Source organism: Rutidosis leptorrhynchoides, chromosome 6 (genome assembly GCF_046630445.1).
Source record: "Rutidosis leptorrhynchoides isolate AG116_Rl617_1_P2 chromosome 6, CSIRO_AGI_Rlap_v1, whole genome shotgun sequence".
Taxonomy (NCBI): domain Eukaryota; kingdom Viridiplantae; phylum Streptophyta; class Magnoliopsida; order Asterales; family Asteraceae; genus Rutidosis; species Rutidosis leptorrhynchoides.
In genome coordinates this window covers 98402583-98426003 of record NC_092338.1, presented here as the reverse complement: position 1 = coordinate 98426003, position 23421 = coordinate 98402583, and the positions used below count along the sequence as shown (strand labels likewise).

At 34.7% G+C, this 23421-nt stretch overlaps 2 protein-coding genes, 1 non-coding gene and 1 pseudogene across 4 annotated transcripts; 3 read left to right on the top strand and 1 right to left on the bottom strand.

Moving 5' to 3' along the window:
• The first annotated feature begins 1757 nt into the window (after positions 1-1757).
• TRNAM-CAU (transfer RNA methionine (anticodon CAU)) lies at positions 1758-1842 on the top strand. The gene is given in 2 exon segments: positions 1758-1795; positions 1807-1842. It is a non-coding gene; the product is annotated as a tRNA-Met (tRNA).
• A 93-nt stretch (positions 1843-1935) lies between these two features.
• On the top strand, positions 1936-6405 carry LOC139852750 (guanine nucleotide-binding protein-like NSN1; annotated as a pseudogene).
• A 2718-nt stretch (positions 6406-9123) lies between these two features.
• On the top strand, positions 9124-12025 carry LOC139852925 (vesicle-associated membrane protein 722). The gene is made up of 5 exons (XM_071842271.1): positions 9124-9479; positions 10032-10173; positions 10284-10404; positions 10532-10594; positions 11678-12025. Exons 1-5 carry the CDS (start codon positions 9290-9292, stop codon positions 11825-11827), a joined length of 666 nt encoding a protein of 221 aa, XP_071698372.1. The 5' UTR covers positions 9124-9289; the 3' UTR covers positions 11828-12025.
• Positions 12026-12123: 98 nt separating this feature from the next.
• On the bottom strand, positions 12124-17798 carry LOC139852924 (uncharacterized). Of its 2 annotated transcripts, none has more exons than XM_071842270.1 (8): positions 17607-17798; positions 16198-16278; positions 16014-16102; positions 15848-15922; positions 15553-15647; positions 14966-15466; positions 14833-14892; positions 12124-12359 (listed from the first exon to the last, which is right to left on the bottom strand). In XM_071842270.1, exons 1-8 carry the CDS (start codon positions 17727-17729, stop codon positions 12328-12330), a joined length of 1056 nt encoding a protein of 351 aa, XP_071698371.1. In that variant the 5' UTR covers positions 17730-17798; the 3' UTR covers positions 12124-12327. The 2 variants fall into 2 exon arrangements, with proteins under 2 accessions (XP_071698371.1, XP_071698370.1); XM_071842269.1 differs by lacking the exon at positions 12124-12359 and adding an exon at positions 14149-14517.
• Positions 17799-23421: the final 5623 nt, after the last annotated feature.

Sequence of the window (23421 nt, the reverse complement as noted above, 5' to 3'; positions counted from 1 at the left end):
TAAAAATCATTTTCTCATAATAACAACTTTTAAATCAAAGTTTATCATAGTTTTTAATTAACTAACCCAAAACAGCCCGCGGTGTTACTACGACGGCGTAAATCCGGTTTTACGGTGTTTTTCGTGTCTCCAGGTTTTAAATCATTAAGTTAGCATATCATATAGATATAGAACATGTGTTTAGTTGATTTTAAAAGTCAAGTTAGAAGGATTAACTTTTGTTTGCGAACAAGTTTAGAATTAACTAAACTATGTTCTAGTGATTACAAGTTTAAACCTTCGAATAAGATAGCTTTATATGTATGAATTGAATGATGTTATGAACATCATTACTACCTTAAGTTCCTTGGATAAACCTACTGGAAAAGTGAAAAATGGATCTAGCTTCAACGGATCCTTGGATGGCTCGAAGTTCTTGAAGCAGAATCATGACACGAAAACAAGTTCAAGTAAGATCATCACTTGAAATAAGATTGTTATAGTTATAGAAATTGAACCAAAGTTTGAATATGATTATTACCTTGTATTAGAATGATAACCTACTGTAAGAAACAAAGATTTCTTGAGGTTGGATGATCACCTTACAAGATTGGAAGTGAGCTAGCAAACTTGAAAGTATTCTTGATTTTATGTAACTAGAACTTGTAGAATATATGAAGAACACTTAGAACTTGAAGATAGAACTTGAGAGAGATCAATTAGATGAAGAAAATTGAAGAATGAAAGTGTTTGTAGGTGTTTTTGGTCGTTGGTGTATGGATTAGATATAAAGGATATGTAATTTTGTTTTCATGTAAATAAGTCATGAATGATTACTCATATTTTTGTAATTTTATGAGATATTTCATGCTAGTTGCCAAATGATGGTTCCCACATGTGTTAGGTGACTCACATGGGCTGCTAAGAGCTGATCATTGTAGTGTATATACCAATAGTACATACATCTAAAATCTGTGTATTGTACGAGTACGAATACAGGTGCATACGAGTAGAATTGTTGATGAAACTGAACGAGGATGTAATTGTAAGCATTTTTGTTAAGTAGAAGTATTTTGATAAGTGTCTTGAAGTCTTTCAAAAGTGTATGAATACATATTAAAACACTACATGTATATACATTTTAACTGAGTCGTTAAGTCATCGTTAGTCGTTACATGTAAATGTTGTTTTGAAACCTTTAGGTTAACGATCTTGTTAAATGTTGTTAACCCAATGTTTATAATATCAAAATAGATTTTAAATTATTATATTATCATGATATTATGATGTACGAATATCTCTTAATATGATATATATACATTAAATGTCGTTACAACGATAATCGTTACATATATGTCTCGTTTCAAAATCATTAAGTTAGTAGTCTTGTTTTTACATATGTAGTTCATTGTTAATATAATTAATGATATGTTTACTTATCATAATATCATGTTAACTATATATATAACCATATATATGTCATCATATAGTTTTTACAAGTTTTAACGTTCGTGAATCACCGGTCAACTTGGGTGGTCAATTGTCTATATGAAACCTATTTCAATTAATCAAGTCTTAACAAGTTTGATTGCTTAACATGTTGGAAACATTTAATCATGTAAATATCAATCTCAATTAATATATATAAACATGGAAAAGTTCGGGTCACTACACTATTCATATATTTCAATCCGTTCTAATTAAAGTGTGGTGTGGTAGCCTACTATCTTTAATATTTGTATTATATATTAAGTCAAAAATTAGGATATAAAACGAATGGGGCGGTGGCGCAGTTGGCTAGCGCGTAGGTCTCATAGCTAAAGAGTGATCCTGAGGTCGAGAGTTCGAGCCTCTCTCGCCCCATTATTTTTTCTATATTAACATTATATTATTTTTTAATTTAATTTATTTAATACTCCGTATTTATTAGTAGGTCGTCTCTTTCCGTATAGACCCTACCTGTTTCCCAACCCTATTCCCCTCGTTGCTTCCCCCTTCACTTTATATCCAAAAACCCTAATTTCAAGCTCCAGTCACCGGACCGCCATGGGGAAACAAAGCAAAAGTAAGCATCTTTATTTTTACATAAGTATATAGATATATAAATTATTGAATATATGTCTGTGAATTGCTGTTTATCTTAATTTCCTTGCTCAAGATTTAATTTGTTTTTAAATTCGTAGAGAGTAAGAACAAAAGAGTCACACTGAAGCAAAAAAACAAGGTGCTAAAGAAAGTTAAATTGCACCATACAAAGAAAGCTAAAGAGGCAAAGAAGCTTGGTATGAACAAAAAACCTAAATTTGAGAAAGATACAGGGACCCAAAACGACGCTCCATTGACTGAACAAGAGCTGAAGGCTATCCAGGCTCGTCGCGCCCAGAAGGCTCTCGGGCAAATCGAGCCGAAAAAGCCCGCCACTATCGAAAGGGTATTGTCTATATACATTTTCAAGCATTATTATATATGTTCCAGTTGCTAAAAATATAAGCTAGGAAATACACATCATCTTTATTATGTGCTGTCTGATTAAGTAAGTAATGTAATTTGATGGGTGCCTTAGACCTTTGTGTATGAGAGTGCATGATTATAGTGCTTATAGCGTTAAACGTAATAAGCACTTTTTAGATGTTTGGATACTATTGTGTTTAGCTTAATCTAGTGGAAGTTATTTTTAAGCTGGTCGAGTGATGTTTATGATGGAAACACTTATAATATGTAAGCACTTATGAATATCCAATCCAAAATGCAGTTGAGTCGAATTATGTGATTTGTATAAATTTAGATGATATAACTGTTTGTTCAGATATTAACGTTAGACGTTTCTTTAGGTTAATAAGAGGAAGTTGGAGCAATTGGATGACGATGATGAAGATATCGCAAATCTGTCCGAGCAGGTTTTTGCTAGAAAACAGGCTTTTGGAGATGACAAAGTTCATGATGATTTTACAGTGATGAGTAAGACCCGTGGTAAGTGTCTATTTTAACTCATTATGATGTACTTTCGTGCTCATTTTTCCTTCCGTTATCGTAACTTGGATTTGTATATTTGTTATCGTCTTTTTTATTAAGTGTTAATGTTAATGATAATGATAATGATTGTACAGACAATTCAGAGAGGTCTTTTTACAAGGAATTGGCGAAAGTCATTGAGGCATCAGATGTGATATTGGAGGTGCTTGATGCTCGGGATCCAATTGGGACCCGTTGTGGTGATATGGAGAAGATGGTTATGAGAGCTGGTCCTGAGAAACATCTTGTTTTACTTCTAAATAAAATAGGTATTTTTTTTCATTTGTCGTCTTCTGCCTTTAGAAGTTAACTCATGATTTTGCATCTGTATGTGTGATAAACCAATCTGCACTGTCATCTCATATGTAAAACACTTCAATTTTTGGTTCTAAGTTGGTGTTTAAAGAAGAGTGTAAGCAGGATATTTTAAGTGAAGTGATTTGTACACCTATTTTGTTCATGTACACTAAAGATGCTTTACGGTGTTGTACATTACAACCTCATAAAGCATGTTTATTGTTGCATGGATAAAAAAGGTGGTGTACAAATCCTTACCCAAAAAGGTATACGGAAAAATGTTTACTTTCTCAGAAAATGCAAATCTTGTTTACAGAACGTTATTGGCAGTGTAAAATGTGACGCAAATTGTAATCTGGAAACATAAGTTTGATACTTATCGTTGTCTTCAAAATTGGTTTTTGGGAGAAGAAAATCTGTTGACTATTTGACGTCATGAATTGACTACCTATACCTATAACTATTACTAATGTTAATTTGAATATTCAGATCTCGTTCCTCGTGAAGCTGCTGAAAAGTGGCTCAAGTATCTTAGGGAAGAGTTGCCAGCAGTTGCTTTTAAGTGTAGTACACAAGAACAACGATCTAATCTCGGGTGGAAGTCTTCAAAGACTGCAAAAAAGACGAGCAATCTTTTGCAAACAAGTGACTGTCTTGGTGCAGAAACTCTTATTAAGTTGCTTAAAAACTATTCAAGAAGTCACGAGGTACGTATCATCAATCTTCTTTATTCGTTTTTTACATTTACTATTAATCTTCACTCATTCTCACTAGATACGTATGCAAGTACATGGGTGTTGTTTTTGTTAGATATGTATAAAGTTGTTCATGTTAGTTTGTAGTAACGGGTGTTGTTTTTTGTTACAGATAAAAAAGTCGATTACTGTGGGTGTAGTGGGCCTGCCGAATGTAGGTAAGAGCAGTTTGATTAATAGTTTAAAGAGATCTCACGTTGCCAATGTTGGTGCGACTCCGGGTTTAACAAGAACCATGCAAGAAGTTCAGTTAGATAAAAATGTTAAACTTTTGGATTGCCCTGGTGTCGTCATGCTTAAATCCGGTGATAGTGATGCTGCCGTCGCACTTCGAAATTGTAAAAGAATCGAGAAGCTAGAGGACCCTGTTGGCCCAGGTAAATTAATTAAAAACCAGTAAATAATTTGTACGTATATACATATGTGTATGCATGTAAATATAAGGTATATATGTTATTTCTCTGAGAGTGCCCTTCATTTGTGCAACAAGTACCGAACGATATTCAGCACTTTCGGTGACAATGGATGGGTGATGTTTGTTCTTCAAGTTGTTTTTGTCTCGCGTGTAAACGTAAGACCTAATAAAACAAACCACACCTAAATTTTATGCTGTTTTCATATTATTTAATTTTCATTGAAAAGTCTATACTGCTGCTTATATACAAGGGAACCGGAATGCAACATAAATTTCTTAAATATACATAAGTTTGAGATGTCAAATAAAATAAAATATAATTTTAAATTAAATATGAAATATGAAACTATATCGGTAACTGTATGGTTTATTAATGGATTGCAGTTAAGGAGATCCTCAGATTATGTCCTGCACAAATGTTGCTAATGCTGTACAAACTCCCCGCCTTCGATTCCGTTGACGACTTTCTTTTTAAGGTCGCTACTTTAAGAGGTAAGCTCAAAAAGGGAGGTATCGTTGACATCAATGCTGCTGCTCGAATCGTATTGCATGATTGGAATGAAGGTTTGTTTCTGCAATTATTTTTTTTATCTCTTCGATTCTGTTTTACAAATAGATCAGGCTGACGCTGTTGTTCATTTTTAACCTGACACAATACCAGTTATACCCGTTTTGACCCAAGCCCACTACCTTACCCAATTTGCCACCATCTTTTGCAGGTAAAATTCCATATTACACAATGCCTCCGACTAGGAACGATGGAGAGGTAATGGAGGCACATATAGTTTCTGAACTTGGGAAGGAGTTTAATGTGGATGAAGTATACGGCACCGATACCTCGATTATCGGCAGCCTAAAATCCCTAGATGATTTTAACTCTGTTACGGCAACACTCGAAAACTCCGTCGTGTTTGATGAGACGATGCTCGAGGTTTGTTATTATTCTTTCCACTGTTTGATTAAAAGTAGTATACAATATTCTACCTTTTTTTTACTATGAAACTTGGCTTTATTTGCAAACTAAAGTTGCAATTTGACTAAAAGGATCCAAATGCGTTATGTTATATCTTTACTAGGTCTAAATTGTTTAAGCTAGATTATTAGTTAGGAGTTAAACCTGTTTTGCAGAACTCGGAATTACTCGCGAGTACTCGGTTAAACTCGGTCAAACTTGGTCAAACTCGGGATTACTCGAAAAATCATTTAAAATTGGTCAAAATCGGGCAAAGTCAAACTAGGTCAACACCTAAGTCCTTCCCAAGTTTCCAAGTACTCCCTAAAAAGTCTCGACCGAGTACTGCTCGAGTAGGAATTTTTGCAACCTTGAATTAAACCGGTCAAACGTGCAGAGTGTCATCCCCAGTGTACTTGTGTTTAAACATGTAAATTGCTCTAATTTTTTTATTTTTTATTTCAAATATATTTACAAAATCCACCATCTATCACTTAAACACACGAATTCTCATTTTTACAGAACGCCAAACAGCCTGAGCATGAAAAGCAAGTGGAAAGTAACAACAGAGATGAAGATGAAGCCATGGCAGAAGGCAAGGATACAGCAGAGGCATCAATGAAGAATTCAAGTACCCGACAAAACGAAAAATATATGCTGCAGAAGGTGTATTGAACACAAGGTTAAGGAAAGCAGAGAAAAAGAGAAGAAAAAGGGCAAACAAAATAGCTTCCATGGATGAAGATCAATCTATGGAAGGTGATTATGACTCGAACCTTGATGGTACTAAGAACGAATCTGCCATGGATGTTGGTGAGGGGAATGATGACGTGTCAGTTAAAGAAGTGACTACAAATAGATTTGCATTGATCAGCGAGGCCGAATAGAATTTTATAGAGATGAAATATATTTTTATGGCCAACAGTTTTGAGATGTTTTACTTGTTTGCACTTTTTACATTCAGTTGAATGAGAAAATTATTTACATTGTACCCGGTATTGGACGAGTAACGTGTTACGTGTCAAAGAATGTTGAAACAATGTTCAACGTGTTATGGTCATAAACGGTCATCAAAAAGTACTCGTTATTCACAGATAAAAAGTACTCGTTTTCTTTAGCTACGCTTGCCATGGCAGAAGACAAGGATAGGATGGGAAGTGGTAAACAGTATGTAAATTTAGAATAAATAAATAATTAAAAATAGAAAGTGGTACGTGAAATGACATGTAAAAGAGGCCATGAAGGGTCATGTATCATGCCGGGTCTTGAGATTTGACCGTGTAACTGAATATATTTTCGTTAATAAATCTAGAATGTTAGGAAATTAATATTGGTTGGTCAGCTGGGACCTATTCTTTGTTAAGTTGGTACGTTTCAGCCACCAGAATGTCTACGCAGCCTTAATTAATCATATCATATTTTAGTTTATATACCAACGGACCTGTGGTTCAGTGGTACCCGGTCCAAATGATCCTTGGCCCCATGCATGTAAAGATGGAAAGGAATAACCATGCAGGCTCGATTCCGGGTCCTAACATGCTGTAGGAGTTTAATGGTGATGATGTTTCGCCAGGCTCCAGTGGCATAAGTGGTGAGGCTGGATGGGTTGACATAATCAACACAGGGCTAACATGTCCCTGCCGATACACATGTTTTTGGAAAGGAATATTTTAGTTTATATAGTATAGATATAGATACTACGGAGTATATATTATTAGTATATACTATACTATCGTATATTGGAGGAATTACCCGTAGAGATTATATTACCTGATGTGAAACGTTCGAATTGAAGGTAAGTTTTATTTCACAACTTAAAAATCATTAATCAAAATTGGAATTTGAATGTCAGTATTTCTTGTTTAGTTTTTGTATTAGATAACATTATAACAATGCAAGTGGGGTCCTTTTGCTTTGTGGTAAGTTGGTAACATATATAGTCACTCTTGACTTTATAACATTCTGATCAAAGATTACTAATAGTAATATCATCTAATTTATCCTTTTGAATTCAGGGTTCTTTTTCATGTGATTCATCTTTGGAGGTTACTAAACTTGGAATCGAGATGTGCATATTTTTGATCTTGCTTAAAGATAGTTTTTTTTGGTGAAGAATGTCTAATTATTGTGTTTCATGTCTTGTTTATTTTGCTTGTTTGTTATGAACTTATGATGTTCATTTTTGTACTATTCTATGAGAAGTGATGTATTGTTATAAACTTACAATCCACTTTTGTTTTATTTTGAGTACTTATATTGGTGGATGTTATTTACTTTTTGTGAGTGAAACTATGATTTATAATTTGTGGCTAACAGATTCATTAACGAGCTTCCCTTAACGAGCTCTAGGTTTAGCTTTACGAGCAGAGCTCAATTCGAGCTTAAGCTCAATTAATCATTTTAGATAAAACGAGCTCATAACGAGCCGAGCTCAAGCTTTAAATGAATATCACAAGCCGAGCTCGAACAAAAAAATTGAAGCTCGACACGAGCCGAGCTCGAGCTCGAGCTTTTCAAAAAACAAATGAGCCGAGCTCAAACACTATCATGCTCGGGCTCGGCTCGTTTACAGCCCTAATGACAATGGATCATTTATATTCAATTAATTTTTTTAATTTACATCTATATATATTCATATCCACTAAATTTCAAATCATCCATCCGTATTTATATCCATATTTTGCCGAGTTAAGCGGGTTAATGGATGTTCGTCAATATAAATTTCTATGTGGTACTAAGTAGTTTTTTACTTCGTACGGTCAAAAATGATTGTTACTAATAATTTTTACTCATATTTCTACTAATCCGTACAAGTGAAAGTAAGTAGATGACTTATTAAAATTTAAAAAGACCGGTCGTATCTTCATTGCTCACTTTGTTAGTTACATGAAATTATATTGAAACCACAAAAGTAAGATAATACTAACTAAATTTATATTTCTGGAAAAACTAAAAGTAAGGATAAATATATTTAATGGAATAACAACATATACTTGATGTCAAAAATACTCCGTATTTAATTATTTCGGGTGAAAGCGGGGTTATTAATGGATTACAAATTTCGTCCATATCCGATCTACTAATATCATCATCCATATCCATATCTATCGAAACGGATTTAAGGTCATTCATATCCGCTTTTGATGGATCAGATCGATTGGATATTCATCAGATCGGATGTCCATTGTCATCCCATTTTAAGTGCGTTGAGTCGAGTTTAAGCTCGACTAGGCTTAAGCTCGGTTCATTATAATTCAAAGACGTTAATTTTGAGTTCGACTTGTTTTGAGCCTAATATAGTACTACGTAATATATTAATTTCAAGTTAGATTCGTCTGACATAATTAATACTTTATCTATTTCATTACAATTATCCACTTACTTTTTGCACACATTTGACTTCATTCTTCAACACTCATAAATGTATTCTATCCAGAATAATCTGTTCTGATTGCTTGAAATACAAAATAGATATATGAAATTGATACATTTTAAAATAATAACGTAAACATTTGTGGTGGGACGGACACACGGACTAATTAATAAACTTTGTAGAAAAGAAGTATGTATAAGCATGAGTCGCATGAATACCGATCTCAAAATTCAAACACGGAAATTTCAACCAAACACCGCGTGGCATTCCCGTAATTTCTTCTCATCTTCCCAGGCATTTTTACAACAAAATAACACCGTCAACAAAACCCCCCTTTTCTTCCATTTACGAAACCCCATACCCTTTATTCACTTCACCTTCATATTCTCTCTTCAAATCTCAATCACTTTATACCGCGTCACGCGTTCTCCGTTTCTGGTCAAATCTCCTCCGTACACGGCGGTTCTAGGTTTCACAGCTACCGAAAACGATAACACTAGGTTACAATGGGACAACAGTCGTTGATCTACAGTTTTGTTGCTAGAGGTACGGTGATTCTATCGGAATACACTGAATTCACCGGTAATTTCACTAGCATCGCCGCTCAATGTCTCCAGAAGCTTCCTGCTACAAATAACAAGTTTACGTACAACTGCGACGGCCATACGTTTAACTACCTTGTTGAAGATGGATTCAGTGAGTCCGATCTGGTTTATTTTTGCATTTAAATAAAAATTGATCTGGTAGTTTTAAATATAATTGTTAATTCGTTGTTTTTATTTGTGATTTGTTATCTATTTGATTGAATATGTATTCGTTTGTCGTATTTTGAAGCTTTTATTAAGTTTTACGTATATTGTATATGTTTAGAGTTCATTATTAATGATTTATGAAATGAAATGTTAGGTTAGTTGATTATTTGGCTACGTGATTCCTATGTTAATGAGTACTTGTAGCTTAAGCTAACGAAAATCGAAGAATTGATGAATATGTTTATGTGCTTCATTGATGATTTAATGTAAATATGAGATGAGATGCAATTGTGGCAGTTACTTCTGCTATACTTTGGATCTGAATCTAGCATGTATAATTGATTATCTAGCTTCAAATGTAGAGTTTCATCCCATGTGCTTTCTGCTAAATTAATTGAGGATTATAATATCCTTAATTCCTTATATAGCCAAATTGCCTTTTGTTGCTTGTTTTTCGAATCACCTTTGACGAACATGATCTTTTCTATCTATGTAGCATACTGTGTTGTAGCGGTTGAATCCATCGGCAGACAAGTTCCAATTGCTTTCCTTGAGCGCATCAAGGATGACTTCACCAAGAAATATGGTGGAGGAAAAGCTGCAACAGCTACTGCCAACAGTCTGAACAAAGAATTTGGGTATTTTCACTCTCTATTTGAATCATCATCGTCTTTATCAACTGTCAAATTTTACTTAAATTATTATTTACTTGCACTCACTGTTTTTGTATGTATTGTATTAATATAAGATCCAAGCTGAAGGAACAGATGCAATATTGTGTGGACCATCCAGAAGAGATCAGTAAGCTTTCAAAGGTGAAGGCTCAGGTTTCAGAAGTCAAAGGGGTGATGATGGAAAACATTGAGAAGGTATGACGTTATAGTTGCTTTGATCAAATGATGTATAATGCACATTACGTGGCAATAGTTGGCATACGCATATAGACATTTAGTTATACCACCGTTGAGTAATTTGTTATGTGATTATGCACTATAGGTTCTTGATCGTGGCGAGAAGATTGAGATTCTGGTAGATAAAACAGAGAACCTTCGCTCCCAGGTCAGTGAATTGAATTATCTATGCTAATTGTGAACTTGAATGTGAGTGCTTTAACCTGTCCCATCACTTGCAAGATGATTAAACAAAATTTAGTTGTTACTAACATCCATACTATAGTTGAAAATTATGAAGTGAACCTTGAAAACAGTATTAACCTTGGCTGAATTAAATAACATTTTCTTTATATTACTTGAGTTACCTGTTTCTAGGAACAAAATATGTGTTGTAAACAAATGCATTTTAATTTTGTTGAAACAAAAATTGAAACATATTTTATAGATAGTTTCACTAAATCTTCGGTAGATAACATTATCTTTTTTAGTTGCTTCAAGATATACCAAAAATTTATTTTCACATTTGCTTGTATATGTATTTTTTTAAATACCTACTATCCATTCCTTGGATACTTGTTTATCCAAAAATGAAAATTTTGACATGCTTGCACAAGCTTAAACCCGTTTTCTATATTTGTGCATACATTATCTTTACATCTAACATCATCTTCCTGTAGCTATATATGTTGGGCATTCTTAGAATAGCATTCTTATCCAAAAAAGAAGAGATATCACATGCTTGCATTTACAAGCATAATATTCTTTCCCCAAATTTGTGCGCACAATTATCATTCTTATAAAGTGATTATAAGTAATAACTTCCCGGCTTCTAGATCTATATGTCCTTTTCAACATTATTTTTGCCTATCTGTTTTTTGAAGACCTCTTTATCCTAGAGTTTCAAATACACCTCTCATTTTTTTTCTTTTAAGGAACTCGTAATGTTAACTTGCCAGTCTTGTCTAGTAGTCTGTTTCTAATATAACTAACATTTTTTTGAGGCGTAAGTATAAACGTTCCGTCTTACAAAACCTCTGTGCATTTTTTTTTCATAAGATGTCGCGTCTCTTTAACATAAAATGGTACTTCAGCACTTTGGTAGTTGGGAATATATATTTTTTATGCATATGCAGAATATGTAGACCCCACACAATGACACAAAACATATTTAAGAATGTGTTCAAACCTAGTTTGTATGATGTTTATATGGCAACATGATGGAGGATATGGTTTGAATGATATGTTGCAGGCACAAGATTTTAGGACGCAGGGAACTCAAATGAGAAGGAAAATGTGGTTGCAGAATATGAAGATAAAGTTGATAGTTCTCGGAATCATTATCGCCTTGATTCTTATCATAGTTCTGTCAGCTTGTGGTGGCTTTAATTGTGGCAAGTGAAGCATATTTTCGCGAATTAGAATATATTATCCCTACGTTATTTTCTTATTTTTTTAATTTTTTAATCCTTTTTTGTTCTTTTTGGTTGGATGACTCTGAGCTACATTTTACATAAAAGCTATTGTGAGACGGTGTTTGTATAGCTTGTACTCTTATGTACCGCTTGGTATACGTGGTAGGTACATTCATCTTGATTACTGTCTGGTTTTATCTATTTATTATTATTTGCTGAGAATAGTTGTTACAAGCTATAGACTTAAGTCACGAAAACGGAAACAAACAAACATAATCGAAAATAATACATTGGTTCATAAGAGAAACATCAAATAATATGCTATCCACAACATCCATAAGGTCGAAGCTGCTGTGACATATGGTCATATAGACGATCTTTGGCACTCGAATAGGAATTCAAGGATTCGAACCAACTCAACCATTCATTTCATGATGCACAAACCCGCATATCTTTAGCTATCCATATATGAATACATCTCCATAAATTAACAGCCACAGTACACGTTTGATCCGAAATCTGCACTTACGACAAACATAAATCCAGGTGTAATATAATGGTCAAATGTTCAACACCTTACCAACTGATTTTGATGGGATTTGATGAAGCTTAGTGTCAATCTCATAGACTCACAGGCTTACGTTACTTTTATGACATTTAGATGCGTAGTTTATATCAAATAAATGTTAGATGTTAAGACTCTTATTAATGTCTCCCCTGGATCAATCTCACAGGCTTACGTTACCTTTTGACATTTGGATGGGACCTGATAGTGAACTAGAAATTTATTTATTGGAAACTCAAAATATAAACATAAAACAACAAAACTGAAATGGAGCAACCCAACCTGTCCCCTTTGTTGTGGTTAAAGATGAACGTTGTGGGAGCTCATTTTTTTCCGGCAAAAATAACGAATACTTAAATAGAACCGAGGCCGTGTTTCAAAGGAAAACACCTTCAACAGATTACAAAAAACACAGGGATAAACGAGGAAGCTCGCACTTAGAAAGCAACCATCTACACGTAAACTATCTATAAACGAGGCTCTCAAACAATCAGATATCTAAAAACACACCAACCAACTAATATAAACCGAAAATTACAAGAAAATAAAAGGACGAAAACAAACGAAGTACACGGACGAATCACAACGATCAACTTCCAGGACCCGCCCTTTTCAGTCTACCATTGACCATCTCTTTTGCTAGGCCAATTTCATTTCGCATCAACTCAGAACCGATCACCTTAATAGTTAATATCGCAATCATGATCACAAACCTAAATAAAATTATTAATAAACGGGATAAAGAACTATTTTCACGAGTAATTATTTTTATTAAATCGAACCTAAAGAAAATTGTTAAAATTGGCGGGCGGGCGGATATTTGATTTGATGTAGATGATATTTAATTAAATAACTGATTATTAATTATTATTATTATATGTACGCATTTGAAACATTTTATATTTGGATTCTGTCTTGGTTTTGGAACATGGAAGGTGACGATATGCTGACGGCACGCAGCGTCTAACCGGTAGCTGCTAAGGCTAAAAAGAGTGTTATAATGAACTGAAACAAATAATTTCAAACGATCGATTATTTTACACCATCCTTTGTCGTAGATTAAAAAGTAATCAGAAAACTCTTACCTGTATCACGTTAGCATTTACATACTTTTTAATTATTAACTACAGACAAATAAAACTTCAAAGACACATAATTACGGAGTAGGACATTACATTCATCTTAAATAACGAACCTGAAAGTAGATATTATGCATTTCGAACACGAAAATTAATGAAGATCCTCTAAATACATACGATTAGATTGTTTCAAAGTGAATGATGGACGTGCAAAATTGCCAATCTTCCAAATATGTTCGATTATATTGTTTCGGAGTAAGTACTTTTCTCTAAGTGACATTTCTTAATTCGAAACTTAATAATTCGTTGATACTTATAAATACTTGTACAAACAAGGACAATTGGTCATCTCATGATCAATGTACATGAAGTAAATCATTGTTCAGTAGTGAATTTTATGACCATTAAGTTGCTGTCATGAAAACCACAGAAACAAAATACGGTTTGAGCACAATATAAGTTGCTCCGAGCAAAACGTTGGATGACAACACTTGAATATCAAAATGACCCTTTTTTGGCTAAATTAAGGATTACTATAACAAGGACCTTTCTGTTAAGCAGCTTATGTGTAGTATCTATTGATGGGTAATGTATTTTTAACTTAGAGCGTAATCAGAGGTGAACAAAGGTTTAAAAAGGGGGCAAAGAAATAACAAAAGCCCAGCCATTTATAGCAATATACAATGAAAAGAGTAGTAGCCTAGAATATACCAAAATGAACTGCAGAAATCAGTTCAACCTAATAAACTTGCTTCTTTTGCTACCAATACCAGAACACCATAATGAAAAACCCCTTAAGAGCATGAAACTAACACCCAACATAGCTCATTTATAAACAGACTCCCAACATTAAGGCAAGCAAGCATTATATATAATAGCAAATTGAGCAAATAACCAAAAACTTAAGTCTACTGTCTCTGTCGATTACCGTTATCCCTAGGGCGGTCATCCATCATCCTTCCCCTACCACCTCTTCCATTGAATCTGCCACCGCCACCTCCACCCCTGTTGCCGCCTCCTCCCATGTAACCACCTATATTTCATAAACATTGACAAAACTCTCATCAAACATGAATGAAAGTATATGCAACGTAATGGGCACAGGCTGGTTTGGGAAGTTATAATGGCAAAATGATTTTGGGTGGTAACTTTTGGCACAGGCTGGATTGGGTTGACAATTAATTGATACAAAGAATTAATTATATGTACTCCATTTGACCCGGTTTCTTTTAAGCCAATATTTTATGTTGACCCTATTTGCGTGTGTAATCCAAAATGACTCATCATAGAATGGTCAAAACTAGACTGAGCAGATAAAAAACAAATGGATTATAAAAAATAAACTAACCACGATATCCTGCATTTCCTCCACGACCACCTCGACCGCGATTTGCATAACCATTGTTATCTATCAAAAAATGTGAAGTAAAACTTAAAAGCGATTCGGTGCCAAAAGAAAAAAAAAAAGATGATATAAATACCTTGATAGTTTCCATATTCACCACTGCCTTTGTAGTTTCCATAATCACCCCCGCCTTGATTATTTCCATAACCCCGCCCACCACGATAATTCCCATAACCACCCCCTCTTCCACCTCGGTAGTTATCATATCCACCATCACCATGATAGTTTCTGGGCCCATCTCTTTGGAAATTTCTGGGCCCATCCCCTTGGTAGTTTCTGGGCCCATCCCTTTGGTAATTTCTGGGGCCATCTCCTTGGTAATCTCTAGACCCATCCCTTTGATAATTTCTGGGCCCATCACCTTGGTAGTTTCTGGGCCCATCCCTTTGGAAATTTCTGGGCCCATCCCTTTGGTAGTTTCTGGGCCCATCTCCTTGGTAGTTTCGGTACCCATCACCTTCAAAGTTTCTGTAACCATCCCCTTGATTCCCATAACCACCCCTGCTCAAACCACGACCCCTTTCTCCTCTTACTCCACCTTGACCACGGCCCCTATTTCCATGATAGTTTCCATCCTCTGCAAATGCATATAGTAACTCTTTATCAACATAAATAATAATAACTGGTGGTTGTTCTATTACCAAAATATCCATATTGACCCACCTTCATTTACCGCATTGTACGCCTGTCTTGATTGTTGCCTCTGATAGTTGTTATACTGTGGCCTTGGTCGATCTACATAGAGAGGAGCTTGGTACCTGAACCATGAAAAAGTCTAATATTGAAGAACATATTAAAAGTACATTTGGTAAGATGGTAGGGTCAAACTGGGCAACAAGTCAATACTTAGAACGGGTAGGGACATAGTCATATAAAAAAGGTCACCAAAGCCTCATAAATGGGTCATATATATTATTTTCTTAAAAAGAGGTTATTTGCTAGATAAGATGAAACTCACCCTGGTGAATTCTTATCCAGCTCCTTAGTTGACAAGGTGATTGATATCATTGACACCTGGCGAGTCATCTCCACACTGTATTTAAACAGAATGTAAAACACCTAACAAGCAGTTTAACACGTACGTTGCCACAACTCCTAAAACTATATAAAGTATTTAAACTTACGGTAAAAGGCCCTCTTCAATAGGTTCCCATACATCAGTTATGCTTATTGAGCTGATTTCAGTATCTTGATGCAATCGAGGAATGTTTCTCTGTACGAAATAAGTGTAACTTACTAACTCTGCACATATAAAAAAAAAAACAGTAAAAAAAGAAAGAAAGAAAGCAAGTAATTTGAGTAGCAAACCTTGATAATCTCTGCAATAGCTACTGTCTTGCTGATTACCTGTCCCATTGCTTTTAAGACAATTTCATTCCCACGTTTATCCTACAGAAGCGAACAAAGTTAGATTGTGTTAATAACCCGATTTTTGATAGTAGTACATGCTAAAGCACATATGTACAAACACAAATTTCCTTAGCTAGAACTGAACAACCAAGACTAATTAAGAGATACAAAACAAATAAGCGTTTGATAATGATCAACAACAAAAAACTTCTGAAGTCCTCTAATTAAGATTCAGGGCAAGTATGAAACAAAAACAGATATCGTTTGTACTGATGCAAGTCACCACATTTTAATTTGAAAACCTTTTGTACTTTATTTTATTATTACTGGGATAGCAAACAGAAGGTGGTGTTGGTTATTCATTACCAACAAAACAATATCCAGATTAAGATCATGGCTTCCAAATGGCCATAATCAAGGATGCACGTTCTGCTTATGACACACAATAAAATCCAGTATCATGTTAAATGATCAACTATCCGAGTCAAAAACAAGAGATTGTTGTGTCGGTAAATCCTTCAAATATAACTGATAAGAAGCGGCAATTGTAAGAATAAAATTGGCTACAATATAAACAACTAAAATTCAAAAAATACGATATCTGTGTTACATAATGTAGGTTTTACAATAGTCGGAGACCACAAAAACACAATCAACCGTTTTGTTTTCCTAACGTTACATTGGAACCAAACAGACCATACAATCACAGACAAGCAAACAATACACATATCTATAGCTACATATAACTCGTTAAATTATCATTGAATACATAAAGCTTCTCAAATTAAAATAAACCATCATGTCTAAACCAACTAACTTCAAATAAAACTTAAAACTATCACTATTATACTAAAACGAAAACGTTACATAATTTGAACCAATAAAAAAAGCAGCATTATATTCCTAGCAACAGAGTCTAATCAAACAAAGCACACTACAATACACTAACAGATACAAAATCATTCCTAACAATTTCACAAACGCATAATAAAATTTAACAATAAAACCTAGCTAAAACAAAACTTATTATACTGTAACGCTACAAAATTTGATTTTCAATTTCAATGAAGAAATCAGCAGTGTAATCCTAACATCAGAGTGTAATCAAACATATTAGATAACAGTAGCACATATACACAATGCCGTACACATCGATTTCACGATAAGCATCAAAATCAAACTACAAAACGTATAAATCAGTGACGAAAATAAAACTACAGTTATTACACTAAAACGCTACCAAAATAACTAATTAAACAAAAATAACAATAAAAAAAACGTATCGAATAACAATGGCGTAAATCACAAAATAATACACGAAACTAAACAAATGAACGATTAATGCAGTGTATAACGCAAAAATATACCTGGAGAAGAGTAGTAGCGTAAATGATGTAGTTACGAACCAATCCTTGTGACGTAATCCTGATTTCATTTTGATTGATAGGTACATTAGGTTTCTTTTGTTCAACTTTCGTGTATCTATCCATTTCGTTTTACGTACAATACCCTAGATGGATGGATAGATACAATTTAATTAGCCCTAAAACCCTTTTGTATATTTTTAGGTGAAGAAGATGGAGAGGCTAAAGGATATTTACATTTTATACCCAACATAAGTTGAATGATTACATATAACGCCCAAAGTTCTATTGTATCCGGGTCGGTTAGTATTTTATGCCCAGCTTTTCGGGGCTGACCCGATTTTTAATCAAGGGTTGGTAAAGGTCACGCGAGTACAGAGATAGGATGGCAATGGATACCCGATCCAGTAGATATCCATCCGATCCACCGATTATTCGTGGATATGGACGATCTAAATGGATATGGATATGGATATGGATAAAAAAAATTCATCCATGGATGAACCCGTTTTCACCCGAAATAACTAAATATATAAATTTATCACTCAAATTAGTATCATTTATGTAGTGATATTTCATTAATTATATTTATATTCATCTTTCTTTATATTTTCTCTAAAAATATAACTTTCTTCTTATATTTTGTTTTGTTTAAATAATCAAATGTATTTATCGTACTTTGGTGGTTCAAATGTGATTCCATGTAACTAAAAGTAAGCAACTTACATGTCGATATATTTACACGTTTAATAGGTTATCTATTGAATATTTGTTATATAGATTAGTAAAATGTGACTTTCGGTCGCATAAACTATTAAAAATATTAATTTTGATCGTATATAGTGAACCACTGCTTATAATTGTTAAAAATAAAATAAATTTAAACGGATATGAATAATTATCCATTAACCCGCTTCACCCGACGGATATGGATATGGATATGGATGGATGAAAAGTAAAAAAAATAAATGGATATGGATATGGATACGGCCTCACCCGATCCATATCCGATCCATTGCCATCCCTATATAGAGGTGTGTTTTCAGTTTTTGATGCCTGGATGGTATACTCTACGTAAATTAGAAATATTTTAATTTCAATTTAATTTTATGTATGTGTGTAATATGTAATAATATGTAATGTGTAATATGTAATGTACTAATGTATGCATCAAAATATTATAGGGAGAATAATTTAATTTTCCAATAAATAAAAGTTATAAATTAAACACGAGTATTTCATTTTCAATGTATGTATCAGAATCTATACAAAATATCTTTATCAAACCATTTGCACTGCACTTTTACATTATATCTGTTTTAAGTGTTGTGCTAATGTGTGCCTCTATGAGAAACATTAAGCAATATTTAATTAAGTCATAATTTCTTTGTATATACTTGATTAACGCAATCTAATATTTAGTAGATTTTTATTTGTGCATTATTAATAACAAATTCAAATATGGAGACATGAGATATAGATGTGAGATTCTTGGCAAATTTCAACTTGTTTATCTTAAGAGCAACTCTTATTGATCAAAGACAAGAATTGAACACAAAGTGTTGAATGCAGAATGGTTTGATGTGTGGCCGGTTTTGGTTCTTCTTGCGGGAGAAAGATAATGCTTGGATCATAAACCTCTAATTTGGGGCAAAACCGTTTTGTTCTAAAGTGTATAAATTGTTAAGGGGTCTTATCAATGTCTAGGATGGGTTGCGTTTTTGATTTTGAAGATATGTAGACATCTCAAGCCATTTTTAAAGGTATGGCATAATCTTAAGGAGGCTAAAAAGAAGCTTGAATTGGCATCCTTGGTGTGCAAGATCTATTTTTTATAGAAGCTGCAAGAGAAAAAAGTGTTGTTAGTTTTAGAGGTATAGAGAAATTTGTAAGCAGATAGAGAAATTTGTCTGGGAACACATTGTATGTAGGTTCGGAGTCCCCCAGGAAATAGTCTCAGACAATGGGAAACAATTCGCAGAAGGAATATTCCCAAAATTCTGCGAACAATTGAAAATCCAGCAAAGCTTCACCTCGGTATATCATCCCCAAGGTAATGGACAGGTAGAGGTGACAAACCGAGACATAATCAAAGGAATAGAGAAGCGCTTGGGTAAATGCAGAAAGGGGTGGGTCGATGAACTTCCCTTGGTGCTGTGGGCACATAGAACAACTCCAAAACGAAGCAACGGTGAAACCCCGTACAGCCTTGCATATGGAACAGAAGCCGTCCTTCCCGCAGAAATACAGGTGTTAACAGAAAGAACAGCAAACAATGAAAACAACGAAGTAAACCTTCGAGTTAATTTGGATCTGCTTGAAGAAAGAAGAGAAGCAGCTGTGATTCGGGAGGCCTCGTACAAACGAATGATTGAAGGCTACTACAACAAGAGAGTAAAGCCCTCAACCTTTAAGGTAGGAGAATATGTCCTAAGGTTAAAGAGTGCAAGCAAGGTAGAATACGAAGGAAAATTGGGACCAAATTGGGAAGGCCCCTATGTGATTGCACAAGTGTTGGGAAAAGGCTCCTACAAGCTGGAAACAACGGGTGGTAAACCAATACCAAGGGCATGGAATGCAACCAACCTCAAAAAATTTTATCATTATAAGTCTTGTACTTTTTATTTTGTAACATGTAGTTGAAAGATGCGCTATTGGTAGTTGAAGTCTATAAACTTCCTACACGAGACTTAATGAATTTCTCAACTACTTTTGATAAATTAATGTCTTGACGAAATTAAAACTCCATAAGGAGCATTATGTGAGAAAAATGACAGCAGGAAAGATAACCCTGTCATAATCCACACTATACCGAGCAACGAAGCAGACTATGCTTCAACACACTCGATGTATGGAAACAAGTTTTCCTTAAAAGTGATCACTGCACCACCATCCTGCAAGGTAGAGAGTTTTTACCCATCCAAGCAGGATAAAAATCCATGGTAACACATAATAAAAAGCATGCTAAAATTAAACGAACTAAGAGTTATGTCATACATGACCATTGTTCGAAAGGGCAATAAAACCCAGGCACCTAGGCCAAACACAAAAGATAATTGTTTCAAACGATTACAAACACCAACTAATTAACAGGGGCATCAACTTTCCCAGATTCCCCCATAGCCTCAGGAGCATCAAGGAGAGTTTCTTCATCATCTTCTTGAACAACAGGCAAAACGGTAGCGACAGTCTTCAAAAACTCACCAGGCTGGGCATCAATCTTGGCTGAAATGGTCTTGACATAATTAAAATCAGCTTGCTCAAGCTCATCAAAAGCATAGTCAACCATCGCCTGTCCTTGATCAGTATAATCCGCAAAGTCAGCAAGCTGCACGATCCCCTTAGACGCCAAATCCCTTATCAGATCAGACCTGGCCTGAACTTTAGAAGCTAACACCACATTACCAAAAAGTCGCCCAAAATCTGCACTTTTCAGTAATTGCTGACAAGCATGAGGAATAACCTGAGAAACAACTTGAGAGTAATCAGACTTCAACACCTCACAACGCTTCTTGTAGTCTTTTAACTCGTCAGCAATGGCAACTTTCTGAACCTCGCCCACCTTAACCTGCCTCTGTAAACCTGATATTCCATCACGCGCAGCCTTCAAATCCTCTTCATAACTAGGAGCCATCAATATTGTAACATCCCGCATTTTTCCATTAAATTATTTTAACGCCCGTCTTTTTATTTTAATAATATCCTCGGTATCTCGATTCGTATCCTCCATTAGCTAACATTCTTAAAATATTTTCGTTATTGGATTATAACATCTCTCGTACTCTCGTGTAATTCAAAATAATTCGTTTGGTTAATTCACGCACCCGCACCCGAACTAGAGGGACTAAACTTGCAAAGAGACTAAAGATTTGACTAGGTCAACTAGTCAAACCTTCAACCTCCTCCTCTCATTTTCTCCCTTTCTCTCTTTTCATACTTCCATTTTTCCTCTCAAGAACTCAAACAAGATTCATCATCTAATTTCGGATTTGGAGGCTAACATCAAAACAAATTACATATTTGGAATCCTCTCTTCATCCTCTTCGACTTGATACCAATTTCATCTCATTTGGGTAACTTTCTAAAATCACTAGATTTTGTGTTCTTGATGTTTTTGAATTATAAAAGTGTTAATTAGTGTCTATGGCTCGTGTATAACATGAATATATGTTTTGTTTGTTCGATTCGTTGATTTGAGTAACTAGTTTGAACACTTGAAAATGGGTTTGCTTAATCTTTGATTTTGGAAGATTAAATGTTGTTAAATTGTTAAAGTTCATGTTTTAATTGTGTTACTAGTATCACTAGCTTCGTTTTGATGCGTAGGTTGATTAAGAAAACTTCAAACACATGATTATTGATTTTTGTGAATTTTGGTTAGGGTTTGATAGACTTTGAAATGAACTTTTGATGCGTTGAATGCTTGTTAATGTTGTTAGTAAGTGTTTAGATGCAATGTATGCTTAATTACCTTCGAAACGGCATATCGTATGTGTAAATTGGATTCCCGAATCATAAAATACGTTTTACGAACTTGAAACTTTGAAAATAAACCTTTCTTGATCAATTGACGAGTTTTCGGTTATTGTAATTGATGTTTTTGCTTGTGAAAGGTAGTTAATTGTATTCCTTGTCAAAAGAGCTTTCCAACGATATAAGGTGCGAGTCCTAAGTGTTAGCGGTTTGTGTTTTATGCACAAAAAGGTTTTGGATTGAGACTTGAACATTTGGGACTGGCCAGGCACCAGCACCCGGCCTTTGCCGCGGCGCGGCCCTTTCCTGTCGCGGCGCGACATATAAGGGGGCCAGGTTCTGACCTCCTTGTCCCAAATGTGAAAAATGTTTGGCCCGTTCTAGACCTCCGATTCACATGAGATTTGTTCTAACATGCTTATATATGAATAAAAACCTCAGAAAAATAGTTCGGGACCCGACCCGAACGTGTTGACTTTCGTTGACTTTGACCGACCAAAGTTTGACTTTTTGTTAAACTTAACCAAATGATTATGCAACCTTCCTAACTTGTTTCTGTACTTGTATCTTGCATGAAACTTGACAATTTGATTCACATGCTACATAATCGAGTCGTAACGAGCCATAGGACTAATTGAGCACATTTCACCCGACCTTGTGTCGTAACCGGTAAATTGATACAACTTACTTGTTTAGGTCAAGGCTAAGCAACTTTCATGCACACGTTTACCTTGTGAAGTACTTTTATACTCGTGCACTCGAGGTGAGATCATAGTCCCACTTTTTCAACAACTTTTATATTTTTAAACCGTGGGCTGAGAAACTTATACGTTACATACTTATATACATTTCATATGTATATATACCTTTCATACTTTTATACATCGAACACGAATACGAATACAAAGATACGGACGAGTTTGAGCGAAAATCCTCAATTCAATTATCATTAATTACATCAGATGGTGTAAGCGAGACTATGTTGTGTGGATCCATACGGGTTTGACTAACCCTCATTCGGACGGTTCGCTACCGTTAAGCGAATGAAATATATTCTGGTACGGTGTATGTTCTAACACTTTTATGCTGAGGTAAATGATACGGTTAAGCTTTGATAATTGGGTGCTCGGTAAACAACAATACTTATGGAATTCAAACGATTCGGAAAATCGACTTATACTATAACTTGTGGTTCAACTTAATTTACTTACATACTCATTTACTAAACCTATGATTTCACCAACGTTTTCGTTGACAGATTCTTCTATGTTTTTCTCAGGTTTTGAATGCTTAAGTGAAACATGCTTCCGCACTCTTTTGATACTTGCTTGGATGTCGTGTATAC

What these genes read in the sequence shown, in the direction of transcription:
- LOC139852925 (XM_071842271.1), top strand. Translation starts at nt 9,290, where the DNA reads ATGGGACAACAGTCGTTGATCTACAGTTTTGTTGCTAGAGGTACGGTG. An exon ending in CCTTGTTGAAGATGGATTCA is followed by an intron (nt 9,480 to 10,031) that starts GTGAGTCCGATC and finishes CTATCTATGTAG; the next exon opens with CATACTGTGTTGTAGCGGTT. An exon ending in CAGAGAACCTTCGCTCCCAG is followed by an intron (nt 10,595 to 11,677) that starts GTCAGTGAATTG and finishes GATATGTTGCAG; the next exon opens with GCACAAGATTTTAGGACGCA.
- LOC139852924 (XM_071842269.1), bottom strand. Translation starts at nt 17,729, where the DNA reads ATGGATAGATACACGAAAGTTGAACAAAAGAAACCTAATGTACCTATC. An exon ending in CTATTGCAGAGATTATCAAG is followed by an intron (nt 16,103 to 16,197) that starts GTTTGCTACTCA and finishes TATTTCGTACAG; the next exon opens with AGAAACATTCCTCGATTGCA. An exon ending in CTGGATAAGAATTCACCAGG is followed by an intron (nt 15,648 to 15,847) that starts GTGAGTTTCATC and finishes TTCATGGTTCAG; the next exon opens with GTACCAAGCTCCTCTCTATG.